This window comes from Bos indicus, chromosome 25, assembly GCF_029378745.1.
Source record: "Bos indicus isolate NIAB-ARS_2022 breed Sahiwal x Tharparkar chromosome 25, NIAB-ARS_B.indTharparkar_mat_pri_1.0, whole genome shotgun sequence".
Taxonomy (NCBI): Eukaryota; Metazoa; Chordata; class Mammalia; order Artiodactyla; family Bovidae; genus Bos; species Bos indicus.
This window is the reverse complement of record NC_091784.1, coordinates 2,795,469-2,819,828: the sequence shown is the minus strand read 5'-3', so window position 1 is coordinate 2,819,828 and position 24,360 is coordinate 2,795,469. Positions and strand designations below refer to the sequence as shown.

The following is a 24,360-nucleotide window of genomic DNA, read 5'->3' as shown; positions in this document are numbered from 1 at the left end:
ACTTCGGGTGCTGCAGGCCTGATCCACCAAGGCCACCCCCACCCCCCCACAACACTGACCCTCTGGGCCTCTTCACTGGTGCAGGGCCTGAGCCACACTTCTGTCCCACATAAGCCTCCATCAGTGGCCATGGCAGCTGTGACAGTGATGCAGAAATAAGTACCCCCCTCCCCAAATCTAAATGCAGAGGGGAACAGGGACCCAGACTGACTGCCAACTCCCACCTCCCAGGTATGCTGGTGCCAAGGCAGAGGACACAAAAGGCAGGCTGCCCACCCCCACCCTCCGCCCCCAGAACTGTCTTCCATCCCCAACTCCTCAGATGCCCCTCAGCCCAGGCTAGTTTTACGGGCACACTTGACACCTTGGACAGGGCCAGAGGAACTGGATGAATGGAAGGGGCCACCATCCACTGGCTGAGAAAACTATATGGAGAAGAAAGCAATGACTCGAAGACTTCAATCACAAATCAACCCATCCATCCGGAGCCACCAAGCCCCATGCTGGTCTGTCCTGTCCTTTCCCCTGATATTTGATCCATCTCCAAGCTACACTGGTTCCTTCCCCCACAAGAGGGCCTTGAATCTGTTCCCTTCTCTTCCTTGCGGCACCTACCATTTCACACGCCCGTCTAGAGTGGGAGCGCACCTTCTTCTCCCCCCACTAACAGTCACGAAACGTTGACTGCCTGCCAGGCGCAGCTCGGAGAGGGGAGGGACACAGAGGTAAACAAACCCGCAAGCCCTGGCCCGCTCAGCGCCAGGTTTTACTCCGACAGCCTCCTGCCTGGTCCTGGGCCTCTAACCCTCAGCTTCCTGCCTTTGCCAGAAGGCCCTGACAGTGCAGGATGAAGCCTTGGCGCCGTATGTTGCACAGGTTCTCTGTTCCTCCAAACGCTAAACTCCAACTTCCTAGTCCCGGTTTCTTCCAAGAAGCCTTCGCACCATTTGTTCCTTCTGCCGAGCATGAAGGTAGGCCTCAGCGGCCTCAGGCCTTGTTCTACTGCAGGCCTCAGCGGCAGGGTCAGCTCCTCGGAAGCGCGTTCCCTTCTGCACACTGTCTTCCACCCTGCCTTCTGCAGCCCGCTCGTTTCGGCTACACTACCCCCTGCCTTGTCCTCCCGGTACAATTCCGCTGGCACAGCATCTGCGCATACAGGGTCACCCCTCACGCCATGAGCGGTAATTGCACGAACCCATCCCCGCAACTGCCCTGCTCGCGAAGCCGCCTCCGCCCTACGAGTGCCCACGGCAAGCCGCCAGAGCGTGCAGCGCCTGCGCACTCTTCCTCCAACCCCGCAGCCGGGCCGCCCGGGACCCTCCACGAAGCAGCGGGGTCCGGAGCCCAGCGACCCGGGACGCCGCCAGGCCCGCAGCACGGCCGGTGCGCAAGCTCACGGAGAGGGGCGGGCCCGCGGCCGCCTTAACCCTCTCCGCGCCAGCCAGCGAACTGCCCGCACGAACCAGCCCTCCCAGCCGCAGAGAGCTGCCAGCTTGATGGCCCCACGAGGCGTGCAGCCCGCCCGGGGCAGCCCTGGCCGACCCTCCGGAGTAAGCGCCCCGACGCGTCTCTTCCCAAACAGGCCTTGGCCCTTTAACATTCTCGCTCGCGCCCATTGGCCGAGGGGCTCGACGTCATCGCTGCGCGCCGGACGACCGCGCCTTCCCGCTCCCTAATCCTGACGCCAGAGCCGCGCCGCCCTCTGAGGCTGAGAAGAGCGGGAGGAGGTCGCGGCGGCGGGAAGATGTAAGTAGCGGGAATCCAACCCCATCCGAGCTTGGGGGCCCGCCCGCCAGGTTCGGCGGGGCGCATCGTGGAGCCGGCCCGCTCCCTGGCCACGCGGTGGTGACGGCGGGGCCTGTGGCCTCGCTCCTGGTTTGAGAAGAAAGAGTGTGGCCCGGGGCGGGCTGAGTGGGAGGCGCCGAAGCTGCGGCCCGGAAGTGGTCGGGGCCGCGGCGGGCGGAAGGGCGCCCTCGTTTCCTCGGCTCTGCAGTGGGATCAGTGAGGCCCGCGGGATTCGGAGCGGCCGGGAACTCGGCCTCCGCCGTCCGGGCCCTCTCACCGGGCTGGAGACCCAGGCCCGCAACGCCGGGCCCTGCCCTGGAAGCGCCCGCGGCCCGGCTCCTGGACTGGGGAGTTGTGAGTGAACGCGGACGCGGGGCGCCGAGGTCGCGTGCGGGGCCGGGGCCGGTGGGTACGAGATGCTTTTTGGGGTGCCCTGGGTGACCGACTGACCCTCCCTTTGAAGCCATTAATTTCAAACATCGACTCTACGAACGTCTGCGGGGTTCCTGTGTGCCGTTCCCCGTGCTAGCCCTTGGGGATACGGCCCCTAATGTCTTGGAGCCCAGTTTGACGGGTAACCCCAAAAGAGAGGATACGGAAAGGTTAAATCGACGGAGCAGAGGCGTGGCCTTTTCCAGTCTCTCATAAATTGTACCTGAAATTTACTTTTAAATAGAGAAGGTGCTCCGAAGATGTGAGCTGAAATGCCATGTACTCGAGATATAACTAATTGTTCTCTCCTATTTTTGGCTGTTGGACGCGCACCTTTCCAGAGGATGGGGGAGGTAACCACGGTCCTGTGACCTGAACTTGTGTAAATAGAATCAACCTTTGCTTTCTAGCCCTCTGGCCACACCCAGAAAAGCCTTCCCTTACTCTGTGATCTTAATTGAGTTTTAGGAATAAACGGTGGTGCTTGTTTTCACAAACTACAAAGAGCACATCTTTAGGACTGGGGTGGGGCCCTGGAATATGTATTCTAGGTCAGCTGTGTAATAAGGTAGCCTCTGACCACACGTGGCTACTGAGTACTTGAAATGTACCTAGTTCAAATTGATGTGTTTAAAAAGCTTAGCATGGGGAAGCATGGATATTTTATTAATCATTTTGTATGCTGATTGGTGAAAAGACTGTTCGGGGTGTAGTGTGTCAGATAAATACATTACTCACAGTTAACTTCATCTGTTAACTAATGCTTTTTTGCAACGTGGCTCCAAGAAAATTTTAGAGTACTCTTGTAGCTGGCTCTCTCTCTATTGGACAGTGCTACTCTTGGTGATCATAATGGGGGCAGTCCAGGGACCCCTGCTGATCATTCAGAGGTTGTGTGACTTCAGAGCCAAGAGTTTGCCTCAGAGAAAAGCCTCCAAAGCCTTTCTCCTAATATTAGCTAACATCTGTTGAGCCTTAACTAGATCCTCAAGACTCTTATCCGTTAATTTGGTTTATATTGTTGACAGCTATGAAGTGTAGGAACTGTCTGTCTCTCCTTAATGCTGATGAGAAATTGAGGCTCAGAATGATTAAGGGATTGATACAAAGACACAACAAAGCCTTGAATCAGACCCCCAAGCAGGGGGACTTCAGACTCTTAAGCACTGAATTATATTCAGTGATTGTCCAAGCAAGCATGCTAACCATTACAATGTGGCTGAGTGTTACAGACAGGTTACTGAGTGTCTGTAGTGCCTTTTTTTTTTTTTTTGGCTTCTTTTTTTGTATATGCCCTCTCATTTTAAGATATAATGTCTAAAAAGACTTTATAGCCCTGGAAAAGAACAGCACAGGTAATACTCTCTTTTGCACTCTCATTTGTTTGTCCACAGCTGGGCACTCTTTCTTGAGTCAGAATGTTTATCCAGCATTTTGGCAGCACTGCGCACATGGAAACAGGATCCCGATTGGTGGGCTGTGTCCAGGTTACTTACAGGAAGGTGAGATAGGAGTAGTTGAGGCTAACATTCTGAGATCTTTGCTTCCACAACTCAAATTGCGCAAAACCTCACTGGAAATACTTAAAGCCAACAGCCCCAGGAAACAGAGCACATAATGAATTAATAGTTTGTTCTTGAGTAGTATTTACTGATGACCTTTTACTGAGTACGTGCTGCAGCCCTGGAACTTAGCTAAACCCTTACATGTGGTGAATACATCCATTTCCAAAAATGTGAGCACACAGAAAAGCTGAAAAAATTCAGTGCACCAAATAGTCACAGAACCACCACCTAGATTCTACAGGTTACATTTCTGTTATGTTTTGTCTCACTTTACTACTTTTTAAATGTTCATGGGGGATGTTTCATTTGTTATTAAATGTTTTGATACTGGTACCAGTCACTTGAAATGGTTTTTGCTTCCAGTCATAATATCTATCCAATGTATCCTGCAAAGATTCCAGCAGTGAAGCGAGGTCGAATCCTGTCACTTAGGGTTTTCTCTGCTCTGCCTGCAAATGTGCTCCTGTAGTGTCTCTAAAGGACTGTAGAGGGCTCACCGTAAAACTGGTGAGAAATGGGCATTGTACTACCTATCAAAGAACAGGACCCCACCACCCACACCATTGCTTAAGAAAAAGACAAGCTGAGCTGACGGTTCTTCACCTGCCTCCTGTGGGGCCAGGATCCCCTGAGGAAATGGACCCGGCCCAGGTGTTCCTGGCTTGGTAGATGCACACTGCTGACTGTGTTCCTTGTTGCCTGCTCCTAATGCTCAGCTTTTGACTGCAAAGTAGATTTGTTGCCTTGCCAATTTACTCTGTGAATCCTTTTATCTTGTTATTAGGCTGCACTTTGGCGTAAATTGCAATCGATTAGGGATCGTTTCTCAGACTCAAGTTAGACGTGAGAGTTCAGATAAGTGAGGCCGCCATTGCTGCTTTGAACACCTCAGAAGGGGAGAATGGATTTATCAGGAGTGAAAAAGAAGAGCTTGCTAGGAGTCAAAGAAAATAATAAAAAGTCCAGCACTAGGTAATCCTTCTGTCAGATTTTTCTAGTGCTACTTTGGGGGTGCTCGTTGCTAGGGACCCTCAGAAAGGGGGACATTGGAAATATCTTGAATTTTACAGTGAAAGTGTCCTAAGCCACAAACCATTTTGCTCTGTGGTGGTCTGGGGTTTCTGTAGCCCTTTGCATCCCCTTTTGGGTTGTGCTGTGGTTTCAGGGTTCAGCCCAAGGGGCATGTCATCTCACACTCTCCCTCACTGTCCAGGGCGCCTTCTCCCACCAAACGCAAAGACCGCTCTGATGAGAAGTCCAAGGACCGCTCTAAAGATAAAGGGGCCACTAAGGAGTCGAGCGAGAAGGATCGAGGCAGGGATAAGACTCGGAAGAGGCGCAGCGCTTCCAGCGGGAGCAGCAGCACCAGGTGGGGCTGGCAGGTCAGGGCCTTACTTCCAAGGCCATGGCCCTCTTCTTTCCCAAAGAGCCTGCAGAGTGTTCTTTCTTTTTATTGATAAACAAAGCACTCAGATTACTAATTTATGGCAGACTGGTCTGGGCTTTGCTCTGGTCATACAGAGGACGGTGTTGGTATGGGTTTTTTTTTCTTTTTTGGAGGCATTAGGAATGCAATGTCTTGAGTTACGCTTTTCTCTCGAGTGCTTTTGATTTGGAGTTGTGGTTGGATCATCCTAGCCTGGCTCTTTCCTTTTCCTTCTGTTGAAAACCAGCCTGTGTCAGTCGGTAGCTGCCTTCCAAGCTGAGCTGGGGGCTCTGACTTGCCAGACTGCTCCTTTTCCTCCCAGTAGGCAAGGCTTCTGTGTAGGTAGGAAGCAGTCCTGTCACTGCACGGTGCATACGCTGTTTCTGTCCCTGCGAGGGCTTTGTTAGGATGGGGCTGGAGGGTGTCAGTGGGCGCTGGGGAAAGCCTTGAGGCTTGAGAACACGAGCCCAGTGGTTCCTCCTGACTTGTCTGTGGTGAGGCAGCACTGCTCCCGCTGGTGACCCCTTCCTCTCGCCCCTCAGGTCCCGGTCCAGCTCTACCTCCAGCTCAGGCTCCAGCACCAGCACGGGCTCCAGCAGCGGCTCCAGCTCGTCTTCGGCTTCGAGCCGCTCGGGAAGTTCCAGCACGTCTCGCAGCTCCAGCTCCAGCAGCTCCTCGGGCTCCCCGAGCCCTTCTCGGCGCAGACACGACAACAGGCGGCGTTCCCGCTCCAAGTGAGCCCCCTTCCAGCCCCTCTTCTCCACGGGGGACTGGTCAGTTCAGGGGATTGCCTCCAAAACTCATGAGTTATCTGGGACCTAAATTTACAGACTGGGGCTGTAAGGTTACCATTAGTTATTACCAAAGTAGACCAAAAAAGGAGTTTCACTGTCTTAATAGGATTCTGTATTTTTCAATTAGGTCCAAACCACCCAAAAGAGATGAAAAGGAAAGGAAAAGGCGGAGCCCTTCCCCTAAACCCACCAAAGTACACATTGGGCGGCTCACCAGGAATGTGACCAAGGTGAGGAATCCTGCTTCTGTTCAGTGGACATTGGGGTGATTCTTGCAGATGTTTAAAATGGAAAATGAGAAGCCCGCCTCTGCCAGAAGGTAAACGTAGAATGCAGGATTTCTGAGGGCTGAGTTGGTGGCATGTGACCAAGTAGAGCACTGGTTACTTCTTTTAACGGAATATATTTTGTGTGTGCTTAGGGTGCTGAGGGTGTGGTCATTGTGTGGCAAGTTCTCTGACTTCTACACAAGTGATGGGAGGGTGAGCCTAAGTGACCCTTCTTCCTCCCTAGGATCACATCATGGAGATATTCTCCACCTATGGGAAAATTAAAATGATTGACATGCCTGTAGAAAGGATGCACCCCCATTTGTCTAAAGGCTACGCCTATGTGGAGTTTGAGAATCCAGACGAGGCTGAGAAGGCGCTGAAGCACATGGACGGAGGTAAGTCCAGCCCTGCTCTGACCTGTCCCAGACCAGCTGTCCACCATACCTGGTGTGATGAGAACTGATTTCCAGTCTGGCTGCATGTGAGAATTTCCTTGGAGCTCTGTCAAGATTCCAGTTCTTACTCAGTGGGTGTGTGTTTACCAAAAACATGTTTTACAGAGCCTTATTCTTGAAAAAGTATTCACCAAATATGAATATATTAACATTTTAATAATATTTCAATCTGTTAAAACTTAAGGATCAAATGAAGTTTTTTTTTTCTTCACAAAGTATTTGACTACAATGAAACATTTTTATATGGGAATGTTTTCTTTAATCTTGAGTTACTTTCTGTATTGCTAAAACTTAGCATTTTTAAGATAACTTTCTAAATCCACAAATTTTACCTCTTTCCTAAAATGCATCTTAACTGTTGATGACGTTTACAGCCACTTTGTATTGGCTTTGACAACCTTTGAAGGACTGTGAACATCTGTCAGTCGTTTTGCAACTCGAATAGGCAGCATTTTAAGGAATGTGGGTTTCCCTGGGCCCTTGCTGCTTCTGTCCTTCAGGCAGCTGAGCTGAGCCAGGACTGCCCAAGCCCCACATGGGCTGCCAGGCCGAGTAGGGAGAAGAGTCTGAACCCCTGAGAACCTTGGCATCCTTGGAGGCCCTTACATGTTTGAAAGATAATTGCCCTTGAACCCTGGTAGAGTTTGTATAGTACAAAATTTTCCTTGGTACTTCTAAGTCTTTCCATCTCCTTAAATCCCCCTGGAGTGTTTTTAGGAGTTCAGCATAAACTGGGAGCCGTCACTCTGCAGGCATCAGCTCTTAACTTTGTGAGTCATGCCTTTGTTTTAGAGACTGTCAGTCTTGTGTTTGACGGAGTCTGAGCACTTGCTAAAAATTTAGGAGGCTTAGACACATTCAGGATGTGTGTGATGATAAATATTCCACCTTGTCTTAAGATTCTGGTAGGACTTTTTCTCTGTCTTCTTGTATTGTGCTGAATGGAACCACTCAGTCTCCAGAAAGAAATGGAAGGGCTTGGTTTTTACTGGCAGGTAGCTAGAGGATAAGAGAAGGCAATGGAACCCCACTCCAGTACTCTTGCCTGGAAAATCCCATGGACGGAGGAGCCTGGTGGGCTGCTGTCTGTGGGATCGCACAGAGTCGGACACGACTGAAGCAATTTAGCAGCAGCAGCTAGAGGATGACTTTTCTCCTTTTTTTCTCTTTGTTTTTTTTTTTCTTTGTTGTTACACAGTCAGTACCCATGTAATACCTAACCAGGAATAGCTTTTGCCCTGGGCTTCCCTGGTGGCTCAGACAGTACAGCATCTGTCTGCAATGCAGGAGACCCGGGTTCGATCCCTGGCTTGGGAAGATCCCCTGGAGAAGGAAATGGCAGCCCACTCCAGTATTCTTGCCTGGAAAATCCCATGGACGGTGGAGCCTGGTAGGCTACCGTCTGTGGGGTTGCAGAGTCGGATGTGAGTGAGCGACTTCACTTTCACTTTCATGGGCCAGGGCCACCTTAGTGGCCTTTCAAGTATGTTCCGAACATAGGTGCACATCTTGGATTTGTACTGACATGAGTCAGTACCTCAGAAGTTCTCTTGAAAGCAGAAGCTGAGAAGGTAGAAGAGCCTGCCACCCACCCTTTGGGAACACACTAGCTGTGCTTGGTCCCCTGGGATTGTTGGGTCTCTGCCTCAGTTTCCTTCATTCTTTCTCTCCCTGAGACCCTGCAGGTTCATCATGCCCCATTCTGAGCGGGCCCCCCCATGCAGTTGTGCGGTTTCATTCACTTGTGTGGCTTAGTACTGGCTGTACACAGACTCCCCCCACCCCCCAGGCACTTTTTGCATACTTTCTTTAGACAGACTTGAAGTCTCCTGAATATCCTGTCCTTTGTTCCCTACCGCAGAAATAGTTCCTTCTTTGTCTAATACAACCCTTACCCCTTCCCCTCCACCCCCAAATCACACCTCATCCAGACACCTGGTGCCGATCGTCCTTCACCTGACCCATTAGCAGGCTCCCGGGATTGTCCCTCCCCGTCATCCCTTGAGTACTTATATTTCACCCCATCTCTGTCCTGCTGAAGCCCGCTCCTCGCTCCTGTCTTCTGCTCTGTTCCCGTTGCTTGCAAGGAGGACGTCCAGGTGCAGCACCAGCTTCCAGCTCAGGGTGGGGGCACAGCCCTCCCCTCCCTTAGCAGGCTCCTCCCTGTTCTTTAGGTGCCGACCTGAACGGGCTTCCCCAGAAGGCTATCCAGCACACCAAGATGGAGTCCTGGGTTAGGGTTCTGCCCCCAGTGGGTCTCCTGAGGAAACCTCCAGTGATAGCGATTATGAGCTTTTTCGCTGTGACCAGAGTGGGTTGTCCTTGTTCCCCCAGGCTCCTTTCTTTCTTGCCCACCAGGGTAGGTGCTTGTTAGATAGGTATTTTGTGACTTTACCCTTTTTTCAATAGGACAAATCGATGGCCAGGAGATCACTGCCACCGCTGTGCTGGCCCCCTGGCCCCGGCCACCCCCCCGGAGATTCAGCCCTCCCAGGAGGATGCTGCCACCTCTTCCTATGTGGCGCAGGTCACCCCCACGGATGAGGAGAAGGTGGGTCGCTCTGGGGTTTCATAGGGGACTGATTAGGACCAGTTTCCCTTTATTGACAAAGTGAGGGGGCAGTGACTTCGGGGCCTTGTCCAGCCCTGCCTGCCCCCTGATGGGGGTGGGAAGCAGCATGGGCACAGGAGGCCTTGGAGGTCCTCGAGTTCCTTCCAGCCCGGGAAGGAAGAGCTGCTCGACTGAGGGATCCGCAGAGGCGCGGCCTCTCCCCACCCTCTGTGAGAAGACCCGAAGGGTCAGAGGAGTAGGGAACAGCCTTGGCAGAGGCCGGGGTTGAGCCGTCCCTCCTCTGCTAGCGCTGGCCAGCTGCACCTCACGGCCCTCCGAGATAGAACCCTTAGTCTCCGGAACGTTTCCGTCTGCCCCAGGCCTTCTGTCGGCACCACCCAGAGGGATCTAGCTGTGTGACTGGCAAGTTAGAGCCATGCCGCTCTATGTGAAGGCGGCTGCACCCCTGTGGTCATGGGCGTGGGTTTCCGGTCTGACACTGTGTCCTCCTCTCCTCACAGGTCGCGCTCCCCACGCCGTCGCTCGCCCGCGCGCCGTCGGTCCCGTTCGCCTGGGCGCCGCCGCCACCGCAGCCGCTCCAGCTCCAACTCCTCCCGATAGGCAGGGCCCGGAGCTCCGCTCCTGCGACTCCCTCCCACCGCTCTAGTTGGTTTCCAGAGGGGTCACAGGGAAGAAATCCCTCCCTCGGGGCAGGCTTCAGGGTGGAGGCAGCGATCAGACGTCTCCCTAGCGGCGGGGTTCCAGCGGCAGGAGTGTTGTGGGTCTGGGGTCATGCTTGTAAAGATGCTCTCCAGTTTTCTAGCTAGAGCAATTCCACGTTTCTAGTTCCTGAGAGTCAGTTTAGTGGCAGAGCCAGCAGGGGTGAGCAGGGGACTCCAGGTGGGGGGATAGCCCCAGCCGGGGAGCCCATTTTCCCATTCCACAGGTGACCTGGGGCCGGCCTCGGGGTCCCACAGGAAAGGCATGCTTTTAGGCAACTGCTATTCCTGTTAGCCTGGCCCAGCCTGAGTCCTCTTCTAACCTCTAGGGTCAAATACCACCCCCACCCCCATCATCTGCCCAGAATGGTTCTTTACACACGTAGCCGTGTGCAAGGACACACACACAGACCCCTCTTTCTGAAATTGTTGAGAGCCAGCTCTGCCAGGTCATCACAGAACCCCACCCCCACCCCAACTCCACTGTGTTGGTATTCTTGGTGGTCTTGCTGGTTACCTTGGCAACATGTACATTGCTTTTTCAGCTTTTATTGTACAGTCAGTACTATAAATTTTGAGTTTTGTAACTTTGTAGCATTTTAGATGATGTTGTGTTTGTACTTTGTTGTGTAGATTAAAAGAACTGTGTTGAATAAACCTAGGATTAGAGTGCAATGTCTGCCGGGTTCACTGCCTCCTTCCTGCCCCTTGCCCCCCAAGGCCGCGTCAGTCGTGAGGGAATTAAACACAATTGCCTAAAATAAATGTTTGGTTTCATTTCCAAAGTCATAGCTGCAAAACACGTTAACCAGGAAAACTTTGAAAGTGTTTTATCTTAGTTCCCTGGCCAGGATCCTACCTCCTGCCTTGGGAGCACAGTCTTAACCACTGGACCACCAGGGGAGTTAGCAACTGTGTGTTCCAGGAGCCTTGAATTCTGCCCGACCAAAAAGATGGATCTCATTCACTGCTGTGTTCGATGGCCATGGAAAAATTTCCCCACCTCAAAAACGAGTTTGTTCCAGAAGGAAGAACGCTTAAGACATTATAATCCCTTGCCCCTTACTGTGCCAGCGTTTTCAAACCGAATGCCAGCACAGTGTGTGTTCAGCAGGATTGAGGGCAAAGGGAAGCGGTCGCCTCCCCCTCCCCCAGGAGGAGCCCCGGTGAAATGAGCTGCATCTTGAGAAGGTGAAAGTTGAGTTCTCTGTCACCGGGCTGTTCTGCCCCAGGCTAAGCTAGCAGCTGCAAGTCCGGTGGCCAGCAGGAAGTGGCGCTCCAGTGCCCACGCTCTGCGGGGTGGCCGGAGCCAGGTCCCCGCAGGCCCTGGCCGCCGCTGAGCGCAAACCCCTGGCTCCGTGACTTACGTGCAGTCCAATCTGCCCAGACGTCCTGTTCCCCGGAGCCCGAGGCTCCGCCCTGGAGGAGCGGCCCGGGCCCCGGGGGCGGGGCGGACTGCAAGATCACACCCCGGCGCCGCGACCTGCCCATTCTCGGCCAAGATGGCGCTGGCGTCGGGAGTACGCTTTGCCGAACGCGCCCTGCTCCGTCCGTGTGCGTGACCGGCGCGGGGCGCGGGGCCGCGGGGGAGTGGGGGCTCCGGGCGCGCGGGATAAACAATCTCTCGCCTACCTCCGCAGGGGCGCTGCTCCGGGGCACGACACTTGGGCGCACGGAGCCGGCGGCCGGCGGCGGCGGGGATGGCGCGCGGCGCTTCGGAAGCCAGCGGGTGCTGGTGGAGCCGGACGCGGCCTCAGGTAAGCGCCCCCGAGCGCCCGGCATCCCCGCGGTGGGGAACGGGGCGCAGCCGGCAGCAGAGCGGGCTCCGCGGGGCCCCCGGCTCCGGACCCAGACCTAGAATCCGGACCGAGATAAAACCTGATTTTGAAGTATGTTTCTGCTGAGTTCAAAGCTAAGGGTCATCACCAGTCGAGTTGTTTCACCACGACCGCTACCGCCACCACAAGCCCCCCGCCCCAGTTCATTATGAAGATAAACATGTTTCTGTTTTTAAAGTTTGGGGTATGTGCTATTAACTTGGGAAGTGAAAATAATTGGAAGCATCTTGGAATAACATTTTTAACTTTTTGTTAATACTCCCAGGTGGCACAGAACCCAGCAGATATTTTTTAATTACAGCCAGGATCCACAAGTAAAATCACTCCTACCCACCCCCATCAGAACACCTCTTAAAAGTCTCCAAGGTGGGTAAAAAAAAGAGGTAGAAAGAGCACTTTTGAAAGAAAAAGCTGTGCTTTCTCCACCAGAGAGCCCTTCAGAGCTAGGTCCTGAGCGGGCCTGGGGGCAGAGACAGATAGATTTTAGGACAAGCTGTCTAGTGGCCTCCCACCTCCGAGCCTCCTAAATAAACATTGCCGGCTTATCCTGGTAGGAGGTTGAGTTTGACTGAAAGCCAGGCATGGTTCTCATTGCCAGACCCAGGTGGCCTTCAGGCATCTTGAGACTTGGAGGAATTAATGGAGTAAAAGTGCTTTATAAAATGTTTTCATTTAAGTGCCAAAGTGCTATCATGTTGATGTATGGCAGAAACCAACACAATATTGTAAAGCAATTATCCCCCCATTAAAAATAATATTTTCTTAAAAAGTTGATTTTGGATTCTGTTCAACATTCAAGAAACATTTATTTTGTACCCACCCCATGCCAGGGGTGTGATTATTTAACTGGTGATATCGAAATCCATCTGTTCCCCTTTGGCCTCTACCTTTCCCCCAAGCTCTTAGATACTGTCTCACTAAACAGCAAAGATCCAGAGTCAGCTTCAGAAACTTACCTACGAACCACGTTTGGGGAGCTCACTTCTGAAAATTCAGATTGATTCTTCTGCGTAGGATGACATTTCTGAAGCCCCTAGGGTCTGCCCTTGGGCCAGGCGCTGGGTACAGACGGCCTCAGCCGGGCCAGCAGCCGCGCTGTCCACAGGGGCAGGCCCTTCACTCCCGCTTTTCCTGCTGTTGGCAGAATGTATGTTTAAATGGAGAGTTTTAAGAACATCCGGCCCCTGATATTCTTACCCTTGATCCTTAAACAAGTGTGAACCAGAAGCGCCCACTGGAGTTCCTCCTCACACATCTAGTTCTTAGAGTTGCTCACTTACAATAAGGCCGTCTGCTCCCATGAGGATGTCAGACTTGGTATCTGGGAGAAAATTGGACTGATATCATCGTGAGCTCTTCATTTGTTTTGAACATTGATTTATTTGGAGTGGAGGCCTTGTTTGTGAGGGAAAAAAAACGTGTCATGTAGGTTGTCTAAAAGTAAAATGCACTTAACCCCCCCAAAAAAGATCAACAAAAATGTGTATGTGAGTGCTCCCAGCAGCATGACTCTCAATAGCCAAAAGGTGGAACTAACTCAAGTGTCCACTGGCCGGTGAATGGATAAGCAGAACCTGCTGTACACAGGTCATGGAAAGTTATTTGACCTTGAGAAGGAATGAACCACTGACACTTGCTACTTCGTGGATGAACCTTGAAAACATTCAGTGAAAGCAGACAGACACAAAAGGTCACATATTTTCTATGATTCCGCTTCCATAAAATGTCCACAGTTGGCAAGTCCATAGGAACAAGAAGGAGATCAGTGATCAGTGATCCCTGGGTCAGGAAGATCCGTGGAGGAGGGCATGGCAACCCATTCCAGTATTCTTGCCTGGAGAATTCTATGGACAAAGGAGCCTGGTGGACTTTGGTCCGTAGGGTCTCAAAGAGTCCGACTTGCCTGAAGTGACTTAGTACACACACAGGGGCTGGGATGGGAGGAATGGTAACTGCCAATGTGTACAGGGTTCCCTTTATTATAAGATACGTGAATCTCACCTCAATTTAAAAACCCAACAGCTGTGTGTCTTCCCATGGCCTTCGCATAGGTGACTGGGGGCACCCATCTTGTGCTGGCAACAAGCTTTGTCCTCTTTGTTTTCAAACTAGGGGTAGCCGTGATGAAGTTGAGGAATCCCCCCGTAAATGCCCTCAGCCTGGAGCTGCTGACGGAGCTGGTCATCAGCCTGGAGAAGCTGGAGAATGACAAGACCTTCCGTGGCGTCATCCTGACTTCCGTGAGTGCTCCTTAGCTTCCCCCAAGGCCCCGAGCTCAGAAAGCCTCCACACACATCACAGGCTGGAGAAAACCCAGGCAGCCCAAGTGCGGGTGCGATTGCAGGCCTTCAGGGGTCATAGTCCTGGGTGTGACTCGAGGGAGCTGGGCTGGGGGCAGCCGGTTCGCCCGCAGGCGGCTGATGCCTCTGTCCCCGACCGCCTCCCAGGCCCACGCAGTTGTGGGGCCAAGCCCTGGGGCAGGCCTCAGTGCTCCATACCCGGGCCTGGATGTAGGTGAGAGCGGGTTCCTTTGGGCAGGGGTGACCTTGAAACCACGCGACTTCACGAAGTCTGGACCCTGTGCGGACTTGGTTTTCAGCAGCTTCCTGGCGCCCAGGCTGGCCCCCGAGACTGTGCTTGTTCCAAGAGCAGTGCTCCCCATCCCTCTCCAGGCAGGTCCTAGAGCCGAGGTCTCAGGGCAGGCTTTTTCCTTCTGAATTCTCCTTGGACCGAAAAGTCTTAGTTGCAGGTTTACAACAGTAGGCAGACAACACCGCACCAGACAAAATGCAGCATAAATCATATGACTGACAAGGGCTGTGAGAAAGTGAAAACCTCCTGGCAGAAGACTTTATGCCTTGCGGGATCGAAGAGAACAAGCTGGAGAACCAGTTTTCATTTCCTTGCCCACATTGAATGGCAAGGATTAGTAGATAATTATCTGTGGAAGTCAAATGGCTTGTTGACAGATTTTCTTGGTGTTGGTTTCTTTTTTTTTTTTTTAATTTTATTCTATTTTTTAACTTTACAATATTGTGTTGGTTTTGCCATATATCGAAATGAATCCACAGGTATACATATGTTCCCCATCCTGAACTCTCCTCCCTCCTCCCTCCCCATAGCATTCCTCCGGGTCTTGGTGTTGGTTTCTACCTGGAAGGAGGTGTTAACTTCCTATGTGACAAAAAGTATTGGCAGTTGCACAAACCACTCCTTTTCTGCTTAACATTCAGAAAACTAAGATCATGGCATCCGGTCCCATCACTCATGGCAAATAGATGGGGAAAAAATGGTAACATTGAGAAACTTTATTTTGGGGGACTCCAAAATCACTGCAGATGGTGACTGCAGCCATGAAATTAAAAGACACTTGCTCCTTGGAAGAAAAGCTATGACCAACCTAGACAGCATATTAAAAAGCAGAGACATCACTTTGACAACAAAAGTCCATCTAGTCCTTATCAGGTATAATCTTGGCCAGGGAATCTAGCCTCATTTAGAGTTTTGCTTCTATGAGATGTAAAATCTCAGCCCCAAGTCCTCTTTCTAAAAAAGTACGATAAAAGTCTCCTTTCTCTCCAGATAGCTGCATGGGCATGTAAAACAAGGAAGGCATATTTTGAGTTTGTACATATGTTTATAATTCTTCCCTCACAGTTTTTTTCCATCCCCCCAACTTATATAAAGGCCAAGGAGTGTTAGAGTACAGTTTAAGTTTTTCCCTTTTCAGCCCATCTGCTTTTTTAGATTTCCAGTTTTTAAGGATACGGTCCCGAGGTGTTTCTTTTGGCTTAGAAGAGGATCCTCCCATGTTGAGAAACCTTCGGCCGAGAGCACTCCTAGAAATGAAATCTCGGGTCCCAGGGGCATTTCACCAGGAGGCTTTTGTCAGGAGGGGCTCGGGGGTCCTCCAAATGCCCTTCTCACCTTCTGGAGTGAGAGTCCTCTGCTCTCCCGTCGATTCCTAGCCAGCCATCTCTGGTCCCTCGCGTGAGGGGTTCCCTGGAGGAGCCCTCCCAGCCAGTGCCAGTGTGCCGCCAGGGCTCTCCGGAGGGGGATCTGCTGTCTCTGATGCTCACGTCTTATGATGTAACAGTGTCCCTGATGTGGGGGTGATGTGAGATTGTGCATCTGAAAAGGAAGAAGAACCAGAGATCAAATTGCCAACATCCACTGGATCATGGAAAAAGCAAGAGAGTTCCAGAAAAACATCTATTTCTGCTTTATTGACTATGCCAAAGCCTTTGACTGTGTGCATCACAATAAACTGTGGAAAATTCTGAAAGAGATGGGTATACCAGACCACCTGACCTGCCTCTTGAGAAACCTATATGCAGGTCAGGAAGCAACAGTTAGAACTGGACATGGAACAACAGACCAGTTCCAAATAGGAAAAGGAGTACGTCAAGGCTGTATATTGTCACCCTGCTTATTTAACTTATATGCAGAGTACATCATGAGAAACGCTGGACTGGAAGAAGCACAAGCTGGAATCAAGATTGCTGGGAGAAATATCAATAACCTCAGATGTGCAGATGACACCACCCTTATGGCAGAAAGTGAAGAGGAACTAAAAAGCCTCTTGATGAAAGTGAAAGTGGAGAGTGAAAAAGTTGGCTTAAAGCTCAACATTCAGAAAACGAAGATCATGGCATGTCGTCCCATCGCTTCATGGGAAATAGATGGGGAAACAGTGGAAAGTGTCAGACTTTATTTTTGGGGGCTCCAAAATCACTGCCGATGGTGACTACAGCCATGAAATTAAAAGACGCTTACTCCTTGGAAGGAAAGTTATGACCAACCTAGATAGCATATTCAAAAGCAGAGAAATTACTTTGCCAACAAAGGTCCATCTAGTCAAGGCTATGGTTTTTCCAGTGGTCATGCATGGGTGTGAGAGTTGGACTGTGAAGAAAGCTGAACGCCGAAGAATTGATGCTTTTGAACTGTGGTGTTGGAGAAGACTCTTGAGAGTCCCTTGGACTGCAAGGAGATCCAACCAATCCATTCTGAAGGAGATCAGTCCTGGGTGTTCATTGGAAGGACTGATGCTAAAGCTGAAAGTCCAGTTCTTTGGCCACCTCAAGTGAAGAGTTGACTCACTGGAAAAGATTCAGATGCTGGGAGGGATTGGGGGCAGGAGGAGAACGGGATGACAGAGGATGAGATTGCTGGATGGCATCACTGACTCGATGGACATGAGTCTGAGTGAACTCCGGGAGTTGGTGATGGACGGGGAGGCCTGGCGTGCTGCAGTTCATGGGGTCGCCAAGAGTCGGACACGACTGAGCGACTAAACTGAACTGAAAGCCTAGGAAGTGGGCTGCTTGGAAGTGGCCAGCCCAGTAGGTAGTCACAGTGTCTGGGCTGCTGGGGCCTGGAGGGAAGGAGATCCTGGAGGAACTGGAACTGGGCGCAGTGGGAAATGTCACGGGGCCAGGACCTGAGAGCCTCGAGCTGGGAGTGTTCCCACGGGGTTTTTGGACGTAGAGTAAGGGGAGAGACTGGACAGCGGAAGCACCCCAAGCCCCCTCCCCATCTGTTTGGTGATCGCGATAAAACTGGGGACAGCCTGATGGTCCCATCTGAGATAGGCAACAGTGAGTTTGGACAGTGTTCCCATGGAATTTAACACAGCCAATGAACCCAGTTAGCTTTGGATCTCTCTGGGGACATCAGTTTCGAAGTTAGCTGGACGTCAAAAGAACTATAATTTCAATTTGATATTTGGAAAGTCCACCCAAAATCTCACAATGTTTTAGAATAGATAGATAGAATCGTAGGTTGATAGAATCGAGGTCACTGTGAAACAATTATTTCTTGATCTAAGGTGGAAAACAAAAAGATTGCAAAGGTCATTACAGATCACATAAAGGCACAGAAACTCACACAACCTGATGTCAAAAGCGGCATTCCACGAAAATTTGTTCTCTTATGAGAGACAGAAACCAAATCACGCCTTGCATCAGCCTGCTCTGAATAAAACCCACTTACCCAGTTAAATTGATTTCAACCTTGGAAAGTCCTGACCACATAAAAACTCTCTTCTCCGTGTTTCTCTTCAGCAGACCTTCTGCAACTTTCATTAGCCATACTTTGTCCCTTGCCCTTTCCATTGAGAAATAACCAGCTTTAGGACAGAATCATTCTTTTTCCTTTAACAAACAAAACGTATTTATGCTCCTCATACACCCTTATGAAAACACACCCAGCTTTCCTTAAGCTGCCACGAAGGGCCTTCTGCACTGGCATTCTGTAGGTTGGCAGAGGCCATCTCAAAGTAGCACCAAACAGCTTCTTTTCTCTTTGACAAGAAGACAGAAGTAGGTCAGCTTACACCTGTTTAGCCATCCGTGTTCTGATTGTTTCATCTTATTTGAAATGGTCCTTGAACCCAGTGAATTCCTTTCATTTTACTTCGTTTTAGTTTTTAAGGTACCAACATTGGGAGGGACTGCTTGAGATGGATGTTTTCAACACAAAACTATTCCTCTAGAGTTTTACCAAAAAGCTCTAATCCCATTTACGCTTACTTAAAAATTTAATCATGTTGGGTTGCTTCCCTGGTGACAAATTTTACAACAGGAACAGTATGCACTTCCTTTCAGTAACCCTAGGTACAGTGAAAGTATTGTACTTAACGTGTGTGACTCTAAAGTACAGGTCTGAGTTACTTAAACCCACAGGCCTAAGCCAGCACTAATACCAGAAGTTAATTAAATATTGACTATTTTCCCAGATCACAGGAGCCCAAAATGTATTCTGATGAGCCTCTTCTATGCTTCTGAGAATATATAAGGGCTCAATTGCCTTTAAGCTAATTGAAGACAGCCCATTTACAAGTTAATTTTTACATAAAGACAGAGCCAGAGGCCTCGTAGTTTTCCCGCTTGAATTTAAAATGCCCTCCCCCGACGCTTTTTCCCTTCATTCTGAGGGACACAGATGAATCAGGTAGTTCCGAGCGCGCAGTCAGCGCAGTTCCATTGCAGAGGCAGAGAAGGGAGAAACGAAAGCTCCTTTCTTTTCTGTTCTTTAAAATCCCACCAAGTAACCCAGGGTTGGAGTCTTAAGCAGTGTTCAAGACATACAGTACAAGGGCTGCCTTTGTATTTCAAGGCCTAAGTCCTCCACCGCGCCCACATAAGCAGGGCAGCTGGACAGACAGAACGACGTAAGACAAAGATACCAATGACAAAAGCTCGTGGATACGGCAAGTTTTCCAGATAAAAAAGGATGGGAGTGCAGGTGTGAGGATCAAGGGAGAGGTAAAACGGGAGGGGCAGAAAAGACTGAAAAAGAGAAAGAACAGGAAAAATCAGTGGGCCTTCCAGGCACTACCCGACATGCGGACTGAACCTCTCACTGTGACTCTCCTGGCAGGGATGGCCCACGAGGCCAGGGTCTGCACGGGTGAGGCTGGCCTCTCTGGCCTCTGCTGGCCACAGGTCGAGGTGCACCATGGGCGGCGAGAGGTCTCACCAGCCGAGAGGAGTGAGGCTGTGGCTGCCCGGTGTGCACTCTCGAAAGGAGAGGACAGAGAGGAGAAGCCGAGAAATGGCAGGAGCGGGGAAAGGACGAGGAGGCGGGGACAGTGTTGCCTAGATGAGGGACCTGAGCCCCCGGGGTCAGGAAGACAGGCTTCAGGTGGCCACTTGCTGCCCACTGGGAAGCTGCGTTCAGGGTCCCAGAGGTGCCCAGAGCCCCTCCGCAGAAGGGGATGAGCCACACACTGGGGGCCATAAATCTGGTACCTACCAGGGTTCTTGGCCTTGCTCATCCAATAGAAATTGACTAGAGGCCCGACAAGAAATTCAGGCAAGGCTTTATTGGGGCCCCTGCTACAGCGGGGTCGGGGGAGGGAGCGAGAACAGACAGCAGTTTCCCTTGCTCGCTCGCTCCTGACCTCGACCCCCTGCAAAAGAATCACTGAGCTCAGAAGTCGCAGAAACAGGCCAGTCCCCATGCCTTCTGTCTGGCAGAAGTCGCCCCGGCTGGCATCGATGCAGTTGCTTTGCTCGCATCCAGAATAGAATTCGTTGCCTTTGCTTTCCTCCAGTGCCAGGACTGTGGGCTGCACCGTCGGCCCGTCCACTTCGGTGCTGAGAAAGTGTGTTGAATTTGGGGGATGGTGGGGAGGAGGAGCCAGGGGCTTGCGGCGGGAGGAGGTTAAGAAGGAAGGCTGGGAAGCTGGACGGCCGTCCTGCCACATCGTTGGAGCAGGGCGGCTCACCACCCCCAAGATTCCGGCCGGTGAGACAGTAGGACACCCATACCGATGGCCCAGCTTCCCCACCCAGGGGCGCTTTTTAGAGGCAAGACTGGTCCGCGTCCCACACAAGGCCAGCCTGCAGGTGCTGTGCACACACGGGCACCGTGTGTGTGAGAAGCTCAGGGCGCGTTTACGGCTGCCCTGCGTTTGGCTTCAGTCACTTTGTATGAGGATGTAGGGGATGTTGAGTGTGGCCGCCCCTCCTCACGGACACTGGGGGGCGGGGGTGGCTGTCATCTGCAGCGGCGACCGCGATCAGCAACCTCACAGCAGCCTCGGATGCCGGACATGCTCCAGCGAGGGCTTGCGGGAAACCCAGGCACAGGTTCCCCGTGTGACAGCCGGGGGTCCCCTCCTGCCCCGGCCTGCATTCTTCTCTGAGTGCCCAGAACCTGGTGTCCACACTGGGAGCACTGGTCCCCTTCTGTCTTGGTCTGCACCCCCACCCCAGCCTTCGGTCTCATGAGTGATGGCCTATGGTGGAGGGGAGGGGTGTCTTCTTGACCGCTTGCCACTCCCTCCTCCTCTGCGGGTCTGTGGTTTGCTGGCCCTTTGGGGTTAGCCAAGAATACGTGTCCTCTCTGATGTCAGGAGCCTCCCTGGCCTCTTGACTCCTTTGCCTGGGCCATGTGCACAGGTACACAGGGCCTGCATTTTATGTCCCTGGGGAGCGCCTGGCCCTGCTGCCTGCCCATCCCGTTTGAAGCTGGAAGGGGAAGAATATGGCAGGATGCATAGGGGACAGGCCAGGGTGTCCCAGCTGAGTTCCAGGAGCCCCCAGCTCAGGGGGCTTGGGGGAGGCATCCTGCTGGTGAGCGTGACTTCAGCTCCTCTGGCCCTCGAGTGCCTGTGCACCCCCGGGGTGGACTCTGATGGTGCCCCCGCCCCCCCAGGACTGCCCCAGGGTCTTCTGCGCCGGCCTGGACCTGACGGAGATATGTGGGAGAAACCCGGCCCACTGCGCTGAGTACTGGAAGGCCATGCAGGAGCTGTGGCTGCGGACGTACCTGTCCAGCCTGGTGCTGGTTGCCGCCATCAACGTGCGTGTTCCTCCTGGGGGCCACCTGGGTTGCTGACTGTGGGCCAGCCCTTGGGGTAGGTGAACGTGGCCCTCCATTAGAAAGCCCTCAGGGAGGAAGGGGGCAGTCAGGGAGGTCTGCAGAGGTCGTCAGCTTGCCGTTACAGACTAGGTGAGAAGAGGGGGCCACATGCTGGGGGTGAGTGTGGGGACGGGAGCCAGGGCCCATGGTCACCTCTGGGGAGCATCGCTTTGGCCTAACCTAAGGCAAGGGTGGGGCAGAGGCCAGGGGCCTGAGCCGGCTGGAGAGGAGGAGGGCCAGGCTTGGGAAGACTCGTGGGGCTGGGCGGCCGGCCACCTCCGTGTGGACAGTGGGTGCGAGAGGTGAGGACAGTGGTGGCCCCGGGCCATCTGGAGCAGGAGTGAGGTGACAGCCTAGGCTCCTTGCGTGTTGGCGTCTGAGGGACCAGACAAGAGCAGAGAGGAGAAGCCACTCGCAGCCCTGACATGAGCCTGAGGGAAGAGGGGTGTGCGGGCTGATGGGCGAGCAAGTCCCACTGTGCACACCCCCAGATGGGGTTGGTGCAGCACGGGGAGGGGGCTGGAGGCACCCGGGTGCGTGCGCGAGGCCAGCTCTCCGGAGCCCAGCGGTCTGGCTTTCCTTGCAGGGAGCCTGCCCCGCGGGGGGCTGTATCATCGCCCTCTCCTGTGACTGCCGGGTCCTGGCTGACAACCCCAAGTACCGCATAGGGTTGAACGAGACCCTGCTGGGCATCATCGCCCCCTTCTGGTAAGGCCGGGGGCCAGGCCCACCGCCCCCACCCCCTGGCCAGGAGCCCCAAGCCCCAACTCCGAGTTGGTGTCTGTTTCCAGGCTCAAAGACACATACGTGAACACCATCGGGCACCGCGCCTCGGAGCAGGCCCTGCAGCTGGGGTCGCTCTTCCCCCCGGCAGAGGCCCTCCAAGTGGGCCTGGTGGACCAGGTGGTGCCAGAGGACCAGGTGCAGAGCACGGCGCTCTCGGAGATGGCCCGGTGGCTGGCCGTTCCAGGTGAGGGGTGGGTGGGGATGCCAGTGGGCTGGCAGAGCCCCCTCCCCTCTCAGCCTGAGGCTCCTCGTAAGACCAGGAGTTCTCAAGCCATACACAGATGAGCCGCTCACAGTAGCAGACTGACTTCATGTCCTGAGGCTGGTGTAACAAGTGACAAGACGGAGAATTGAGGGGTGAGGGCGCTTAGGTGCTTAAAACAAGGGAAATGCGTTCTCGCACAGTCTGGAGGCCAGAGTCTAAAATCAGGGTGTGAGCAGGGCCTTGCTCCCTGCAGAGGCCCTGGGGAGGCACCTTCCTGCCTCTTTCATCTTCAGGGGCTCCAGAGACTCCTGGGCTGAGGCTGCATCACTCCAGCCCCTGTCTGTGTCTTCACACACCTTCTCTACATGTTTCTATATCTCAGACCTCCCGTTTCTTCTAAGGACACCCGTCCCTGGATTTAGGCAATGGTTATTGGGGTTTAGTCACTAAGTCGTGCCCAACTCTCTGCAACTCCACAGACCATAGCCCACCCAGCTCCTCTGTCCACGGGATTTCCCAGTCAAGAATACTGGAGTGGGTTGCCATTTCCTTCTCTAGGGGATCTTCCTAGGTCTCCTAGGGATCAAACCTGGATCTCCTACATGGCAGGCAGTGTCCTGCATTGTGGGCAGATTCTTTACCAACTGAGCCACCAGGGAAGCCCTCCCTGGATTTAGGGCCCATCCTAAATCCAAGATGATCTCATCTTAGTTACCTCTGCAAAAATCTTTTTCCTAATCAGGCTACTTAAACATACCTTTCCGGGGTCCACTATTCAACCTACTACACAGACAACTGGAAACAGCTCTTAGGTTCTACATCTGGCAATAGGAGTGCTTATGTCAACGACAGTAGAAACCAGGGGTCAGCAGACTGTCTGTAAAGGGCCAGGGAGATGTCCGGCTTTGCTGGTCACACGGTCACTGCCATAACCACAGCACCGGAGTGAGGGCTGCGGGTGTGTGAACTAGGAAGTATATCTAGTGTTACTGGAGCAACAAGCCACTGAATTCTGAATTTCAGGTGATTTTTACATGTCACAAAATACTAGCCTTTAAAATGTTTTTCCCACCGTATGTAAAAATGCAACCACCATTCTTAGCTCTTAAGCTGTGGGGGACCAGGTTTGCTGATGCCCAAATACTGCACAGCCAGCCATTAAAGACGTGGTAAAGAATAGTTAGCGACATAGACGATATTCCTGATGATATAGCTGAGGGAAAATAACGGGCTGACAAGGCAGTTTTCACAGTATCATCCTGTGCGTTTTTAAAAGCAGTCGGCAGACAGCAGGGGACGGGTGGTTTTCCTTTTCTTCCCTTTGCTCACTTGAGTTTTCCGCCGGAGTTTCGGCTGGAACCGTCTGGGGCAGCTCAGCAATACCGCTCCCCGGCGCAGAGCCCGGGTCCTCACAGGTGGGCCCCATCTTCTTCAGATCACGCGCGCCAGCTGACCAAGAACATGATGCGAAAGGCCACCGCCGACCGCCTGCTGAGGCAGCGCGACGCCGACACCCAGAACTTTGTCAGCTTCGTCTGCAGAGACTCCATCCAGAAGTCGCTGCAGGCGTACTTGGAGAAGCTCCGACAGAGGAAAGGCTGAGGGCAGCGCTGCCCGCCAGGGTTTTGGCCAAACCCATCCTTGTGGGCACCGTGGCTCTAGAGGACTCAAGTCCGGTCTTTGCCCATTTAAAATTACTTCGAGCTCTTTGTTTTGCCCATCTCCCTAGAAGGCCCTGATCCTCACAGCCATAGTCCCAAGACCTGCTGCCACTCCCAAGTGCCCTTTGTGCCTGGTGGGTGGGCAGGGGCACAGCTGGCAAGCAGTGTCTGGACTTGGGATAAGAAACTGGTAGGTGGGCCCCTCCTGGACCTTGGCAACGTCACCATTGAGCATGCGTGCTGTCTTTTCCCAGAGCAGAATAAAGCCCTCGAGTTTCTCGTTCCTGGCTGGTGGGACGCCTGATTGCTAGAGGCATAAGGCCAGGGAGTTGGTGGGTTCTGATGAGCCCCACAAGAGAAGGGAATGGGAAAAGACCTTGGGCCACCGTGTTTGGATGGAAAACCTGCACAAATTTCCGAGAAACTGGGTAACTTGGAGAGTAAGAAGGGAGGCACTTTACATTGCAAGTGTCCTAAATGTTATTTCAGAAAGATCTAG

At 52.7% G+C, this 24,360-nt stretch overlaps 2 protein-coding genes across 5 annotated transcripts; both read left to right on the top strand.

Moving 5' to 3' along the window:
* The first annotated feature begins 1,639 nt into the window (after window positions 1-1,639).
* Window positions 1,640-10,678, top strand: RNPS1 (RNA binding protein with serine rich domain 1). 4 transcript variants are annotated; one of them, XM_019987879.2, is made up of 8 exons: window positions 1,640-1,746; window positions 4,567-4,754; window positions 4,996-5,151; window positions 5,751-5,942; window positions 6,130-6,232; window positions 6,516-6,669; window positions 9,139-9,280; window positions 9,802-10,678. In XM_019987879.2, the coding sequence occupies exons 2-8, from the start codon at window positions 4,684-4,686 to the stop codon at window positions 9,899-9,901; spliced, it is 918 nt and encodes a 305-aa protein (XP_019843438.1). In that variant the 5' UTR covers window positions 1,640-1,746; window positions 4,567-4,683; the 3' UTR covers window positions 9,902-10,678. The 4 variants fall into 4 exon arrangements, with proteins under 4 accessions (XP_019843438.1, XP_019843443.1, XP_019843442.1 ...); XM_019987883.2 differs by lacking the exon at window positions 1,640-1,746 and adding an exon at window positions 1,780-2,139; XM_019987882.2 differs by lacking the exon at window positions 1,640-1,746 and adding an exon at window positions 3,612-3,719.
* Window positions 10,679-11,451: 773 nt separating this feature from the next.
* Window positions 11,452-24,144, top strand: ECI1 (enoyl-CoA delta isomerase 1). The gene is made up of 7 exons (XM_070779468.1): window positions 11,452-11,553; window positions 11,640-11,756; window positions 13,950-14,077; window positions 21,003-21,149; window positions 21,796-21,917; window positions 22,001-22,179; window positions 23,636-24,144. The coding sequence occupies exons 1-7, from the start codon at window positions 11,502-11,504 to the stop codon at window positions 23,800-23,802; spliced, it is 912 nt and encodes a 303-aa protein (XP_070635569.1). The 5' UTR covers window positions 11,452-11,501; the 3' UTR covers window positions 23,803-24,144.
* The last annotated feature ends 216 nt before the right edge of the window (window positions 24,145-24,360 follow it).

Excerpts from the sequence above, each read along its gene's own strand:
- ECI1 (XM_070779468.1), top strand. The coding sequence starts at position 11,502 with ATGGCGCTGGCGTCGGGAGTACGCTTTGCCGAACGCGCCCTGCTCCGT. Across the intron at positions 14,078-21,002 it reads GTGGCGTCATCCTGACTTCC|GACTGCCCCAGGGTCTTCTG; the intron begins GTGAGTGCTCCT and ends CCGCCCCCCCAG. Across the intron at positions 21,918-22,000 it reads GGCATCATCGCCCCCTTCTG|GCTCAAAGACACATACGTGA; the intron begins GTAAGGCCGGGG and ends GTCTGTTTCCAG.
- RNPS1 (XM_019987879.2), top strand. The coding sequence starts at position 4,684 with ATGGATTTATCAGGAGTGAAAAAGAAGAGCTTGCTAGGAGTCAAAGAA. Across the intron at positions 4,755-4,995 it reads AATAAAAAGTCCAGCACTAG|GGCGCCTTCTCCCACCAAAC; the intron begins GTAATCCTTCTG and ends CTCACTGTCCAG. Across the intron at positions 6,233-6,515 it reads TCACCAGGAATGTGACCAAG|GATCACATCATGGAGATATT; the intron begins GTGAGGAATCCT and ends CTTCCTCCCTAG.